The 15,857-nt window shown below is 47.7% G+C and overlaps 1 protein-coding gene across 1 annotated transcript in view; it reads right to left on the bottom strand.

Annotated features, from left to right (window-relative positions):
• The window catches only part of FIRRM (FIGNL1 interacting regulator of recombination and mitosis), a 134,754-nt gene that overhangs the window by 96,954 nt on the left and 21,943 nt on the right, over positions 1-15,857 (bottom strand). Inside the window, exons 6-7 of the mRNA XM_073644079.1 lie at positions 7,957-8,119; positions 4,775-4,859 (exon numbers count right to left, since the gene is read on the bottom strand). Coding sequence (XP_073500180.1) covers positions 4,775-4,859; positions 7,957-8,119 — 248 coding nt within the window. The remainder of the gene's footprint in view (positions 1-4,774; positions 4,860-7,956; positions 8,120-15,857) is intronic.

Below are 15,857 nucleotides of genomic sequence, written 5' to 3'. Positions count from 1 at the left end.
AGATAAACATCGAACAGCCGGTGTGTAGCAGGAAAATTCTCTCTTGAGTGGGTACTGCTGCCTCCACAAATCAATCCAACCCACCTCCGTTACTTAAGTCTGTAAAGCAGTGGTGTCTTGACTATCAGACCTAGTGTTTGCAGGGCTCATTTTATCCAAGTGTGTATTAAGAATCATATTGAAGTCTCCCATACTAACATTTTAGCATCTGGGTAATGTGATACAAAAATCACTGCCTGTTGGAGTACATCCATTTTGGCTGGTGGTGGGTTGTATATGTTGAGTATTACATATGGCACCATATCTATAAATGCGTATACGAAAATAAATCTAGCCTGAGTCTCTTTTGACAGTTTAACTGACCATCTCACTGACTTATGCACAATGATAACTACACCTCTAGAATAAGAAGTATGTGTAGCGTGTTTGTGCCACTGTATCCAGGGTTTGATCATTCAGTGCCGGGGTTAAATGGGTTTCCTGAAGGCATATTATTTGCGCTTGAGATTTACGTATCTGGGAGAATACAATATTCCGTTTCTTGGCATTCCCCAATCCCCTAATGTTCCATGAGAGAAGTTTAAGTGACGCCATAAAGGTTCCATTTAAAATTTTGACCAAGGAAATTATTCCCCTCAAGAGTGCATGCTTCAATCATCTGTAGGCCATTTCTGAACAATGAAGTAAGAGTGCAGTGCTCGCATTCAATTAAAGTTACAATCAGATATAAAACAAGTGACCAGTAGTGGCCATAGAAATACAACAGGAGAAGCCTATAAACTTTCAACTTTTCATCTTTTTATGATGAAAAGAAGGAATTATCCACTTTTCTATCCGAACCACTAATATCAAATTGTAATAAATTCAAAATATATACCTTAAATGTTTCTGTATAAAGGCTACTAAAGGACTATTGGTCCGATAACCTGTTTTTTGCTAAACCCAAAGGGTAACCAAGTCCTCGGACCCGGGACTGAGGCAGTAATACCCAAAGATGTGGATACCTCGCCACCTTCCCAATACTAATTTTTAATAATTTTTATCAGCCCTTTCCAAGAACATTAACATGAGGATATATAATCACAATCTGGATCCCACCCCTTTCAATATATACTTTGCCCCTCCCTCCTGGCTAATAAATTCAGGAAGGGCAAAACTTCTTTTGTTTTTAGACTAAATTCAGAGATGTTTTCTGATTAATCATTATGATAATTCTTCACAGGTATAAACATAGAACATTTCAACAATATCCTGCAGGATTTAAATTGATGTCCTCTATCTGAATCAAATAATTCAATATTAATACAATAAACTTTTCATATCAACATGTATTATCATTACTGCCTCTGACGTCTCTCTCTCCTGGAAATCCACTCCTCCGCTTCCACAGGATTCTGCAAGAAAACTACCCTCTCGCCATCCACCACCCTTAGCTGGATATGCCATAGAGTAGCTCACATCGGAACTTTTCAAACGATATAAATGAGGCCACTCGTTTCTGTAAGTCAGCTGAAAAGTCTGGAAACAACATTACGGTGAAGCTTTCATGTTTAATCACTTGGGCCTTCCGTGCCAATTGTAAAGTATAGTATCTATCTTTCCAGTTAAGGAATCTGACCAGTAGAGGTCTGGGAGGGGCCGCCGGAGGATTTGGTCTCCCAGGAACCCGGTGTGCCCTTTCCACCGCATATGCAGCAGAAAAGGTGGCATCTGGAAATAGGCTACTTATCCATTTTTCCACAAAGTCACTGAGGTAGTTTCCTTCTGCTCTTTCAGGCAATCCAATTATACGGATGTTGTTTCGCCTCAGTCTATTCTCCAAATCATCATTCTTTTATATACACAGTTCCATTTTGTGTTCTAATTCTCGGATAAGCTCTGGCAAAGGTGTTACTTGGTCCTCCAGATATAAAATTCTATCCTCCGCTTGTCGCACTTTCTCTCCCAGATTTGACATATCATTGCGAAGACGTCCCAGATCAGTTTTAACCTCCTCAATTTTCCCAGTTAGGGAGGCTGTGCAGTTGTGAATAGCAGCCAGCAATTGTGTAGAGACTTGCTTCAGAGTAGGGTCCATATCATCTGGTTCTTGTGTAAGGCTGTGTGCCCACGATGCAGAAATGCTGCATATTTTTTCCGCTTCTCCCTGGCAGGAAAAACGCATGCGGATTTTACATGCGTTTTTCCTGCCAGGTAGAAGCATTTGTGAAGCGTTCTTCACATGCATTTCCGCATGCGGGTTATCAAGCGCTTTCCAAACTAATTTAGCATCACTTGGAAAAGTGCTTGACAACTTGGTCACACTATATAAATCCATGCAGCCGGCATGGATTTATACAGTGTGACCAAGTAATAGTTAAAAAAAATAATAAAAATGGTAAAAAATAAAGATTATATTTACCTTCCGATGTCCCCCGGTATTTTCTCCGCTCCGTCTGGTCTGTTGTATGGGTCGCGGTGGTGTGAGGATCTGTGATTACGTCATTGAGTCATGTGACAGGTCACGCGACCGCCGACGTCAGCCGTGACCTGTCACATGACTAAATGACGTCATGGCAGGTCCTCTCACACCACCGCGACCCATACAACAGACCAGACGCATCGCTGAGGAGGCCGGGGGACATTGGAAGGCAAGTATAATCTTTATTTTAAATTCTTTTTTTAACAGGTTCTATGGCACCCGGGTCTGGAGGAGAGTCTCCTCTTCTCCAGACCCGGGTACCATCCGCACATAGAAACGCATATTATCTGTGTGCGCAAATGTGCTGACACGGATAATAAGCGTTTTCAATGCAAGTCAATGGCGGCAATTACGCTGCGTGTCCGCAACATTAATGGACATGCTGCATATTTTTCCGCAATGATAATCCGCAGCGGAAATTTCCGCAGCATGTGCACAGCACATGCGGATTATCATTGGGGACGATGGGGCATGTATTATTACCAAGCGTTTTTTAAGCGTTTTTGCTGCAGAAATTCCATGGCAAAACCGCTTGAAAAAAGCATAATGGGCACGCAGCTTAAATGTTGTCTCCCCTTGAGATAGTTTTGAAGATCTCTGGGCTGTCACCGAGCTATTCCCTCTGGAATAGGGCTTCAGTTTCTCAGCTGTGGATTGTTGTCTATTAGGGCTAATGTTGTTTTCCCCGAGAGGCGTGTGCAGTATAAGGGGTGAACTTGTAGTTGGCAATTTAATATGTGTTTCAGGATATTGTCAGTGGTTCGAATATTAATATTTGGAAGATCATAGAATCATTTCTCTGCTAAGTCATACTGTAGAATATGTACAGCAAGTGCAATTTCAAAGAGAAACAGTAGGTGGCAGTAGCACGCTGCAGCATCCAAGTCCCATGTCTGCACTTTTGCTCCTTCTCCTCCAGTTCAAATTTCACCTACACACATACACCAATGGCCTTTTGTGAGTGATGGTGCAGGGGAAGTCCTGAAGCTCAGATAAAGTAGAGGAGCCACTGGAAGTTGGTAGTATGCGGAGAGATAGGGGGGGAATAATAGAAGGATTGTTTAGTCACTGGGGAGGTTACTCACCGCGCAGAGTCTGCGGTGTAGTGCCCTTTAAATACAAGTTGGCGGCGGTGATCCGCCCGTACCCCTCCACCAGTTGCATCTTCACTTCCCTCCGGTTCTCCGAAGGGGAGGGAGGGGGTCACCGGCCAGCCGTTGCTCTCGTTACCACAGCACCACACCTCCACCACACCGCTGCAGGCTCCGCTGAACGTGGGTCACAGAGGGGGGCCGAGTCCCAAGATGGAGCCTCTCCTCCTAAGCTCCACTCTTCACCCTCAGCCGTCCCAGGAGGCACCAGACTCCGCGTCCCTCGCCGACACCGCGCACCCCGACAAGCAGGGCCGCTATCCGTGATGATCAATGGGCTGATCCCAGGGGCAGAAAACACCGCCGCCTCGCATAGGTCCAAGCGCCGACACAGGCTCCCCACGTCTCAGCACAGAGCACAACGGACGTCCGCAAAGGCTCCACAGAGGGACCCAGTCTGTCACAATTCCTCAATCCGGGGTTGCAGGCCTCCGCACCGGAGAGGTAGGCTGGCGATGATGCAGGGATGGGTGAGGGCCCTCTGGCGAGGTCGCGGTCATGAGGTGGGAGTAGGCCTCAATCCTTATCTTCGCCTAAATGAGGCCGATCCGGTCCAGAGAGGTCTCAGATGGTAGCTCACAGTCTGGAGAGTAATGTGTGGGCAAAAAGATCTAAGATGGCTTAGAATGCAGAAGGACTGTTATAGATAGATTGGCAGGGTCACAGAGCTTGAGCAAACACCCATTTGTGCCTATTTCTTCTTTTACTTTGCACCTTTTTTTTGTTTGTCTGTTAATTTTTTTTTAGTTCGTCATTGAACAAATGTACCCTAATCTGCACTGATTTTACCTATGCCAGGATTTTCTGAGCAATTTTTGCAACATGTGACTTTTTGACCTATAAAGCCGCAAAAAAAGTTAGACAAAAATAAAGACGATTTTTGGAGTTTGCGCACAGTTCACGAACCGCATGTGCCATTTTGGAGAATTAGGTGCAAAAAACAAGAATGAATACCAAAAGACAAAAAAAGAAATGTGACTAAAAAAACCCTAACACACATATGATGAATCGAGGTGTTAGTGTCATTTATATTGTTGGGTCTGACCATACAGACAAACATTGAAGGTAGGCTGCCATATATTAGTTATCTAAAAGCTCACTTTTGTAACAGCTGTAAACAAATCATTTTAAGGCAACAAAGAAGATGATTTGATTTACTCACTTGATAATAAATTTCCATGTGTTTGCGTGCACGGCATGATCCATTTTAGAAACAATGGCACAAATGTCTAAGAATGTATGCACAACTGTAAAGAAATATATATAATATAGAAATGTTATTACTATGAAAAAGGTTGTAGAACAACGAAAATAAAATGACAATGGGGAGCAGTGCCCATGCAAATAAAGGCTGTAAAGCAACAATAGGGACACTCCATAGTGTGAAACTGTAGGGCAAAAACTATGTATAATAGAAAGTAGATATTACAGTTATTGGGGATTAAGGTGCATAGTTTAGCAGGAACCTGTCATGTAAAATAAGGCTGTGTGCCCACGTAGCATTTTTCAAGCGTATAAGCTGCGGAATTTCCGCAGCGTAAACGCTTGAAAAACGCATGTATATCCGCACCCCATGGTCCCCAATGGGATTCCGCAATGTCAATGCCCATGCTGCGGATTTTTCCGCAGCGTTTATGCCGCGTTCAAAAATCCGCAGCATGTCATTTAATTTTGCGTTTCCGCAAGCGGAATTGCCTTTGTCCAATGCATAAAAAACGCAAGGCAATTCCGCATGTGGAAAACGCGTGATAAACGCGCGAAAAATGCGCGATAAACGCGTGCGGAATTCCGCATGCGTTTTTCCGGGAGAGGACTTGCATTTATGCAGCAGAAATTTTCTGCTTCATAAATGCAACGTGGGCACATAGCCTAACACTATTATCCTGCAGATATGGGGTTCATCTGCAGGATAATAGCGTTCTGACACCATGCGGAGCCGGCACGGAGAGCCCCGCTGCCGAGAGGAAAAGAAAACAAGTAAGATCAAATATTTTTTGGCATCACTGTAGTTGTACTGTTCTGGAGACTCATGTTGGCAGGTAACTGTTACCACATAGTTAGCACCATAAGACCAAAACCCATACAATGGCGAAGTTGCGAGTTTTTTTTCCCCCACATTTTTTCAGTACACTATATAGTAAAATGAATGGTGCAACTCAAAACTACAACTTGTCCTGCATAAAGCAAGCCCTAATTTAGCTATGTCAAAAGAAAAATAAGAGAAAGAAGGGGATGAAAAAACGAGAGTGCAAACATGAAAAGTTCCCTGGTCTTGAAATGGTAATTTATATCTATTTTCATAGTTCAAACCGTAAAGCAGCTACTAAGCATCAGGGACCCTGTTAGGCTACGTGCAGAGATTTCTGAGGCAGTGAAAGTTTTTCAAGAGGACACTGCTTCAGAGAAATGGTCTGTCGGGAGTCTGAAAGTTTTTTCCCTGAAGTGGTTTTTGCAGGCTGTTGATTGGACAGCGCCTATTGTGGAACAGATTCCATCAGGATCCGCTTGTACTTTTTCTCCAATTAGATGCACCGTAATTGAAAAACTGAAGCGGGACAAAAAAAAGCTCAAAATACTGAACATGGGAAGATCAAGTGGTTTTACAAGTGAAATGAATAGAAAGAATATTTCAAGTGTTTGGCTATGTGCACATGAAGCGTTTTTGTGGCGGAAATACCGCCGCGGAAACGCTGCAAAAACGCTTGTTAATAGGTCTGCCAGGTATTACAATGGTAATCCAGATGTGCTGTGCACATGATGCGAAATTTTCCGCTCAGGATTACCATTGCAGTAAAAACTGCAGCATGTCCATTGTGCAGGCGTTTCCGCTGCGAATTCATGCCCATTGACTATAATTGAACCGCATCAAATCCGCAGGTGCAATATTTATACATACGGATTTGATGCATTTCAATTAAAGCCAATGGCTGCGAATTCGCCTCGGAAACGCGCTGCGAGTGTACCCGGGTAGGGAGAGGCGGACTACTACTCCTCTCATCCGACCGCCGCTCCCGCTGATAACAGCGAGAGCGGTGCTGCTGTGAGGAGCAGTAGTCTTCCCAGCCAAGCCGGCTACCACGCGGTGTAAAAAGAAAAAATAAAGTAAAAATAAAACGTTATACTCACCTGTCCAGCGCCCACCCCCACTGTCCTCCTGCGATGCTCTCTCCCTGGCGGCCGGCGGCATACGGCTGGGAGCACGCGCGCTCCCAGCAGTATACTGTGCTTCCAGGACCTGCGGTCACATGAGCGATCATCTGATCACTTACGTGACCGCACCATGGGAACATTCTGAAGAACGTTTCCAGGGTGATGGTGGTGAGCTCATCGGGGCTGATCAGCTGATCTTCAGCTGATGAACCCCAGTGACCTCCTGCACAGCAATGTATACTGATAGGAGTGATTTTACACTCCTGTTAGTATACACTGCTGCCTTCTACAGCAGTGACATCAGTGATTGCTGATGTCACTGCTGTAGAAGTGACCCAGATCGCCGTGGGACAATCGTTTGCGGTACTTGGACTGCGTTGCTGATGGCGGACAGGTAAGGGATATGGTTATTTGTTTTTTTTACTTTTTTTTCAGATCGATGGCTTCGCGGACCCAGTACAATAAAATTTTTTTAAAAACCGTGTGTTTTTTATTTCATTAAAATACTTTATTCTGGCCACGTATTTATTGAAAAAGCGGCGATAACTTTACTACGCGGTTAGTAATGGGGGTGTCTTATAGACGCTCTCCATTACTAACCTGGGCTTCACGTCAGCGGCCAATACAAGGCTGATGTGAACCCCAACCCCATTACCTCACTCGCCACAGCTACAGAGCAGTGGGAAGTGCGGAGGCTAAGCACCAGATTTGGCACATCTTATGGATGCGGAATTTCTGGGACTGCTGAGGGGTGATATTAATAGCCGTGGAGGGGGCTAGTAATCATGGCCCCTTCCCTGGCTATTAATATCAGCCTGCAGCTGTCTAGTTTAACCTTTTCTGGTTAGATTTTATAGGGGGACCTCAAGTCAATTTTTTTCTGGGGTTCCCTGTAATCTAGTAAAGGCTAAACAACAGCTGTGGGCGGATATTAATAGTCAGGGAACATTATTGGCTAATGGCCCCTTCCCCAGCTACTAATATCAGCCCCCAGCAGTCTGCTTTCCCTCTGCTGGTTATCAAAATGACACGGGAGCCCACGCCATTTTCTTTTTAAATTTTAGGCTCTGTGCCAACGATTCAGACTTAGGTGTTTTTGGAGCAGACTCGCTTAAAAAAAACCCCTCCATACAGCTAAAAATCATGCAGCGTCAACCATGTGCTGATCTTCAGGAGAAATTACTCAGGACCTACCGGAGACCATGCCGGTAACTTCAGCAACTGATGCCGAGGCGCTTATTGTAGTTTTATCCAGCAGCTCCATTAACTGTTTTTCCAGGGTCACTGCCTCTTTGAAAAGGGCTTGAAGTAAATTTGAAACCAGATGGAGTCGTCCACAATATACGGAATCACTGTCCTAAGGAGCAAGTGGTCGTGTTACCATCAAATATGCAGCTGTACAGTGGAACAAAACTGAGGGCGATTTGCATTTTAACAAAAGAGGGATATTTGGTACTCACAATAAAATCTCTTTCTTGGAGCCTTCATTGGGGGACACAGGACCATGGGTGTATAGGAGGTTGACACTATGCAAAAAAAGGAAAATAGCTCCTACTCCGCAGTATGCACCCGCCTATAGGCACCAAGCTCACCAGTTAGTGGCTAGAGCAGTAGGAGAAGCACAAAATAACCAACTATGTAATGCCCAACGGGGCTCAACCGTGAAAAATTAATGAGATGCCCAACAGGGCCATCAGGACATATGTCCAAAAACAGGGAGGGTGCTGTGTCCCCCAATGAAGGCTCCAAGAAAGAGATTTTACGGTGAGTACCAAAAATCCCTCTTTCTCTATCGCTTCATTGGGGGACACAGGACCATGGGACGTCCCAAAGCAGTCCCTTGGGTGGGAGAACAGAAGATAGTCACAGACTAGGTCAGACTTTGGCAACTGCCGCCTGCAGGACCTTCCGTCCAAGACTGGCATCAGCCGAAGAATAAGTGTGGACCTTGTAAAACCTTGAAAAGATGTGAAGAGAAGACCAGGTTGCGGCCTTGCAGATTTGAGAGGCCGAAGCCTGATGGCGGACCGCCCAATAGGCCCCCATCGCCCTGGTGGAGTGAGCCCTTACTCCGGCAGGGGGAGGTTTGCCCGAGATGCGATGTGCCTCCAAGATGGTCGAACGTATCCAACGGGCGATGGTTGACTTGGGAGCAGGGAGACCCTTGCGATGCCCCTCAGGGATGACAAAAAGGGCATCCGAGCGCCGAAGGGAGGCCGTTCTGGAAAGGTAAACACGTAGAGCTTTGACCAGGTCCAGTTTGTGCAGGGACTTCTCCTGTGGATGCACTGGAGCAGGGCAAAAGGAAGGCAAAACGAGTCCTCATTAATGTGAAAAGAGGAAACCACCTTTGGCAAAAAGGAAGGCACCGGCCTGAGCACTATACCAGAAAAGGCGACCGACAAGAGAGGGCTGCGAGTTCTGCGACCCTTCTAATAGAGGTAACAGCCACCAGAAAGGCCACCTTCCAGGAAAGGAGAGAGGCTGGAATGTCCTGAATGGGTTCAAATGGAGGCTGTTGTAGGACGCTTAGGACCATGTTAAGGTCCCATGGTTCCACTGGAGGGCGATAGGGGGGCGCCAGGTGGGCCACCCCTTGTAGAAACGTCCTGACCTGAGGACGGCTAGCTAAGTTACGTTGGAATAGAATGGACAAGGCCGAAACTTGGCCTTTGAGAGTGCTGAGAGATAGTCCCGCCTCTAGGCCAGACGGAAGAAAGGCCAAAATGACTGGCAAAGAAAAGGACATAGGAGTTAGCTGATCTTGTTCGCAGTGATGAAAAAAGGCTCTCAAAGTTCTGTGGTATATGCGCAAGGTAGCGGGTTTTCTGGCATTAATTAGGGTCTGAATGACATTTTCAGTAAAGCCCGCCGTCTTCAACACCGCGACCTCAACGGCCATACCATTAAATTCAGAGAACGAGAACTCTGATGAAGAATAGGACCCTGAGAGAGGAGGTCCGGACGGTCTGGTAGTCTCCAGGGGGAGTCGACAAGCAGATTTACCAGATCGGCGTACCAGACGCGTCTGGGCTAATCTGGGGCTACTAGGAGAATTGGTACTCCCTCTGTCTTGACCTTTTTGATGACTCGAGGGATCAGAGGTAGAGGTGGAAAGATGGACACAGTTCCAACTGCCCTATGACATGACTAGCGCGTCCTGGACGATTGCTAGCAGATCGCGGGACCGAGCTACAAAGGACGGAACCTTGTGGTTTAACCGGGACGCCATGAAGTGGACGTCCGGCGTGCCCCACCGTAAGCAGATTTGGTGAAACACCTCGGGATGGAGAGACCATTCTCCTGAGACGATGCCCTGCTGACTGAGAAAGCTGGCTGCCCAGTTGTCGACCCCTGGAATGTGGACTGCTGAGATTTCCGGGACCGTCTTCTCGGCCCAAAGTAGCACTCTTGCCACCTCTTTTAGGACGGGCTTGCTCCGCGTTCCTCCCTGATGGTTTATGTATGCCACGGCCGTGGCATTGTCCGATTGTACACGGACTGGGAACCCTGCCAGGATCTTCTGCCAGTGACGCAACGCCAGGTAAATCGCCCTTATCTCCAGAATTTTGATGGGGAGGGAGACTTCGTGGGGACTCCACCGGCCCTGGACCGTGTGCTGTAAAAAACTGCCCCCCAACCGATGAGACTGGCATCGGTCGTGACCACCTGCCAGCGAAGCGGAAGGAATGATCTCCCGGGTCTGAAGGAAGAAGGGTGGGACCACCAGGTTAGCGACCGTCTTACTTGATGAGGCAACTTGATGCGTCGATCTAGAGATGACGGATTCTTGTCCCAAGCTGAGAGAAGGGCTAGTTGAAGAGACCGGGTATGAAACTGGGCAAACGGAACTGCCTCCATGGCGGCTACCATCTTTCCCAGAACACACATTCATAGGCGAAGGGAGTGTGGACTTGGGTCGGAGAGGATGCGAATTCCTTGTCGTAGGGAGTTCATCTTCTCCCTTGGAAGGAGGACCCGGGAACGGGTCGTGTCGAACTGCATCCCTAGGAAGGTTAAGCGTTGGGATGGGACCAGGGAGGATTTGTCCATGTTGATCAGCCAGCCTAACCGGGAGAGAGTGTTCAAGGTGATCTGGAGACTGTGGAGACAGTCCCTGAACGTGGGGCCTTTGATTAACAGGTCGTCGAGGTAGGGGATGATTACAATTCCCCTTGTTCGAAGAATGGCCATAACTGTCGCCATCACCTTCGTGAAAACCCTCGGGGCTGTGGCGAGGCCAAAGGGGAGAGCAGTGAACTGGTAATGCGCGTTCTTGAAGGAAAAGCGTAGACACTTCTGATGTGACGCGCAGATTGGGATGTGAAGGTATGCATCCTGAATGTCCACTGAACATAGATATTCCCCGACCTCCATCGAGGCGATTACCGACCTGAGGGACTCCATCCTGAACTGTCGGATGAGTACATGTCGGTTTAGCTGTTTGAGGTCCAGAATCGGACGTAGTGAGCCGTCCTTTTTTGGGACGACGAAGAGATTTGAGTAAAAAACGGAAAACCTTTCCTGAACGGGAACCGGGACTATGACTCCTGAGCGCAGAAGAGAAGTGATGGCTTGGAGGAAACCGGGAAGCAAAGATGGTTGTGGGGGGCGGGACCTGAGAAAATGTGATCGTGGGCTGGAATTGAACTCGATTTTGTAGCCGGAAGTCACAATTTCTTTGACCCAGGCATCCTCTATTGCCGGGAGCCAAGAATCTGTGAACAGAAGGAGACGGCCGCCGACCCTGGGAGAAGTCCCAGGTGGGAGTGACCCGTCATGTTGAGGAAAACCTGTTGGATCGTGATCGTGATCCAGAGGACTTGGAGGAGCGACTCTTTGGGCGTCAGTTAGGTATGGGCCTAAAGGAGGGTTTAAAACTGTCCCGCTGTGCTGGAGTATGGTTCTGTTGAGAGGAGAGATTCGGTTGAGCGAACTGACGAAAGGACCAGAACTGAAGGGGGCGTCTCCTAGGAAAAGGGCGTTTGGGTCTCGGCTGGGGGAGAGAGGTGCTCTTATCCCCAGTAGCATCAGAGATGATCTGATCTAGCTTGGAGCCAAACAGCATGGAACCTTGAAAAGGAAGATTAGCTAGAGATCTTTTGGAAGCCGGGTCGGCGTTCCAGGCTTTAAGCCAAAGAATTATACGTAAGGCAACGAGATTACTGGAAACCTGGGCTGAGCATGCAGCGGAGTCGAGGGACGCCGTAAGTACATATTTTCCGGCGTCCGGGGAGGCCCCTGCTAGGATGCCCTGTCTGAGCTGTTTGACCCATGCGGACACCGCTTTTGATACCCAAGTAGAGGCGAAGGAAGGGCAAAGGGAGGTGCCCGCAGCCTCAAAGGCTGATTTAGAGAGGGCCTCAACCTGACTATTCGTGGTATCCTTAAGGGAGGAACCATCCGGAAGAGACAGTACCGTTTTGGCGGAAAGGCGAGAGACTGGAGGATCCACAGATGGGGACTCCGTCCATTTGCTGACAAGGTCATGGTTAAAGGGGTATAGGACGTTTAACTGTTTCTTTCCTGTAAAGCGCTTTTCTTGATGCTCCCACTGCTTTTGAAAAACGCTGTCAAATTCTGCATAGTTAGAAAAAGTGCGTGCAGGACGCTTAATCTTTTTGAAGGAAACTGAGTAGTCCCGGGAAGGACTCTCGTCTTCTGTAACATGCAGAGTCTGATTGACAGCCGTTATAAGGCTGTCTATCATGTCCTGGACCTTGGAAAACTGGTCTGAGTCAGAACCAGAGTCTGAATCTGAAGCAGAGTTAGATCCCGGGACGACCTCCGGGGAAGAGGTGTGAGACACAGGGAGCATCTTGGAGTCTGGAGAGCTGGAAGATGAGCTTGCGTGAGTCCGTTTCTGAGAAGGTGCCGTCAGTCTGCCCCTGTGAGGAGGGGGCAGGGGTGCCTGCGAATCGTCTGTGGGGATGTTCGGAGCGCTGGTGGCCGTGGATAACATAGGCAAACGTTCTGGCAAGCGTTCTAAGACCTGCACCAGAGATTGAGAAACCTTGGTGAGGTCAGAGACAGACTGTGACATAGCAACAGCCCACTCCGGAGGGGATGGGGTTACCACGTCCTGAGCGGCGGGGGGATCTTGGGGTGCCAGCATGGTGGGAGGTTTGCAGGTCGAGCAGAAGGCCGTAGTGAGACCCGCGGGCCACTTAGTACCGCAAAGAGCACAGGCGTAGTATGTGACAATGTGAGAGGGACGGACTGAGGGCTCCCTGGGTTTGGGCATATGTGCCTGACCAGGGATACTGCAGAGGGGAGCGCTGTGAGCAGGGAGGGGTGGGGGTCGTGTGTCAGGACAGAGCCTACCTGTTCCTGCAGAGAAGCGGTCCCGTGTCCCCATGAAGGCTCCGAAGGTGAGGCTGGAGCGGGTCACAGTAGGTGCCGACGGAGTAGGGAGCTGCGTGCGGCAGAGTGATGGCGTCGGTGCAGAGGACGCAGCGTTGATGACGGAGCGCGCGAGGCTCCGATAGGTAGATGGGAAGGGGGGCGGGCTTGAGAGGCCCCCTGATGATAGCTCCGCGGAAGGCACGAGGGCGTGACGGAAGCGTCACTATGCTCCTCGGCCCTTGTTGGTCAAATAGGAGGGGGCGTATAGCCGTCGGAGGGGGACCGCCCACCGGACACGCCCCCCCCCACGGAGAAAAGCGCGGCAGATTTGCCGCGCATTATGTAGAGGAAGTGGCTCAGGGAAGCGCTGTTAAGCGCCATGTTTGGTGAGAGGGGGAGGGGGGAGGAAGGCGGGTAACGCCGGGGGGCTGGGACCTGCAGCTGAAAGGCAGGGAAGTACCTGTCCTAGCGGGTCCGGGAATCGTCCCATCCTTTCTCCTTCTGAGGATGTTCTCAGGATGCCTTCCTGGATGGGGGGGGATCCTGGCTTTTCCTCCTTCCCGCACTGTCCGGTCCTGGACAGTGCCGGAGACAGTGTCAACCCCAGAAAACTGGGGGAAGGTCACCCGCAGGGACCACCGTCTCCCTCCCAGGCCGCTCTGAGGAGGGGGCTGGGGTGGGGAACAGGCTAGGACTGGCCACCGAAATCACCCTGAGACACCCTAAGGTGACAGGGGATAAGTCCTGCCCAGTGGGTCCAAGAGTGGGCGATGTGGGGGTAGCCACATTGCTCTCTCGGTCGCTAGTGGGTTAACAGGGGACGCAGTGTGCCCTGTTAGCCTGAAGAGCTGTATATGAAAGAGAAAAAACAAGGATTAATAAACACAACAAGGTTGGATCTGTGAAGATCCAGGTCTACCTCCTACAGACACTAAGCTTAAACTGGTGAGCTTGGTGCCTGTAGGCGGGTGCATACTGCGGAGGAGGAGCTATTTTCCATTTTTTGCATAGTGTCAACCTCCTAGCGACAGCAGCATACACCCATGATCCTGTGTCCCCCAATGAAGCGATAGAGAAATAATAGTGAGGTAACATAAAAGGGTAAAATGAAAACAGATGCCACCAGGGATCACCAGGAATTATTAATCACATTTTGAGTTTACTTGTTAATTGTAATGCAACTCATTGCTGAAGTGTGGCGGCCCAGCGATAACATACATCCAACCATTCCCCCGGTGGAACACACTGATGCTATACAGTATATGGGAAATTTACATGTTTTATAAACTAGTTTTACATTTAACCCCCTAGTGGTGGAGACAGTTTTGGCCTTAATGACAGAGCCCCATTTTTCAATCTGACCAATGTCCTTTGGAACACTTCCAAAAATCCCAGCGATTCGGAGAATGATTTTTCTTGACACATTGTATTTTGTTACATGTAAATTTATGTCAATGTTTTGTGTTTTTTTTTAATGAAAATATTTGAAATTGGACAAATTTAGAAAAATTAGCAATTTTCTCACTTTGAATGTTTACACAATTAAACCAGATAGTTATAACACATAAAAAAGCAAATACACATAAAGAAGGAAACAACTAGGCACTATCAACTGAGCATGAGTGGAGTAATCTGTGCTGCGATTTCCATTTATGATCAAAGGAGGGGGCTGTGTGGTGGTGCTCCACTTTATAGACCCCCGAGCAGGGTGAAAAACAACGTGAAGTTTAGTAGAAAGAAAAAATCCTTTAAAACACAGAAAAGCGTCTTCAAACATGAAACGGCCGTTGTCTGACTATCTGCTCTTCCTCTCCTTGCCTACATGTTTTACAGGACTTTAATAAAGAAGGTTATTGGGTGAGTGCTGCTTTTCTCTTCCTACTGAACTACTTTACATCAGCAACATTTTTAAACTTCCTTTTATTTTATTAAGGTTTTAGAAGAGTTAAAATTTTGCAGTAATTTTCCATTTTTGTTTTTCAAGGAAACTTACAAATGCTATTGTTTTATGGACCTATAGAGTTTTGAAGTGACTGTAGGGTTCATTTTCTCCTAACCTCAGTTTGTTAGGCAATTTTTACCAAACACGATCATACCCCACATGTGGTCAGACCTTCAGTTTGAGAACACGGCTGGGCAGGACATTTGGAGTGCTATTTGATTTTTGGAGCGCTATTGTGTCCTGAATATATTGTGGACACCATGTTACAGAGTGCTGAGGTACCAAAAAAGCAGAAATTCCACACAATTGACTACTTTGGAAACTAAACCCATCAAGGCATTTATGTAAGGGTGTAGTAAGCATGTTTAACCCACAGGTGCTTCACAGAATTTGATAATATTGGGTTTTGTGAATTTTTTCTCACTATATGTTTTATTGAACTTTTTTTATTTTACATTTTGGTTAGTCCCACAGGAATTTTTCCCTTTTATAGCTGGTCTCATGCACCGCAATCTTCAATCTCACACTGACGCAGATTGCTAGACCCTGCTTATGGATGTATAGATACGTCATGGCAATACAGAGGCTGTGCGCCGTCGGGTGTCAGCTGATTCTGACAGCTGACACCTAGTGCTAGGAGCAGTGACGCACCGCTCCCGTCACTTTAACCCCCTAATTGCTGCGATCTAAGTCGATCGCAGCTAGTGATGATACAGCGTGCATTGTTAACCCTTTCGGCGAGCACACTTGGGTGCTCAGCGAGTGTTTTCGGCGTGCTCGGCATCTATGTTAGTGTCGCCGTGGCTGC

Source organism: Phyllobates terribilis, unplaced genomic scaffold (assembly GCF_046119375.1).
Source record: "Phyllobates terribilis strain yellow unplaced genomic scaffold, ASM4611937v1 Scaffold_8__6_contigs__length_399053987, whole genome shotgun sequence".
NCBI lineage: Eukaryota > Metazoa > Chordata > Amphibia > Anura > Dendrobatidae > Phyllobates > Phyllobates terribilis.
This window is presented reverse-complemented; position numbering and strand designations above follow the sequence as displayed.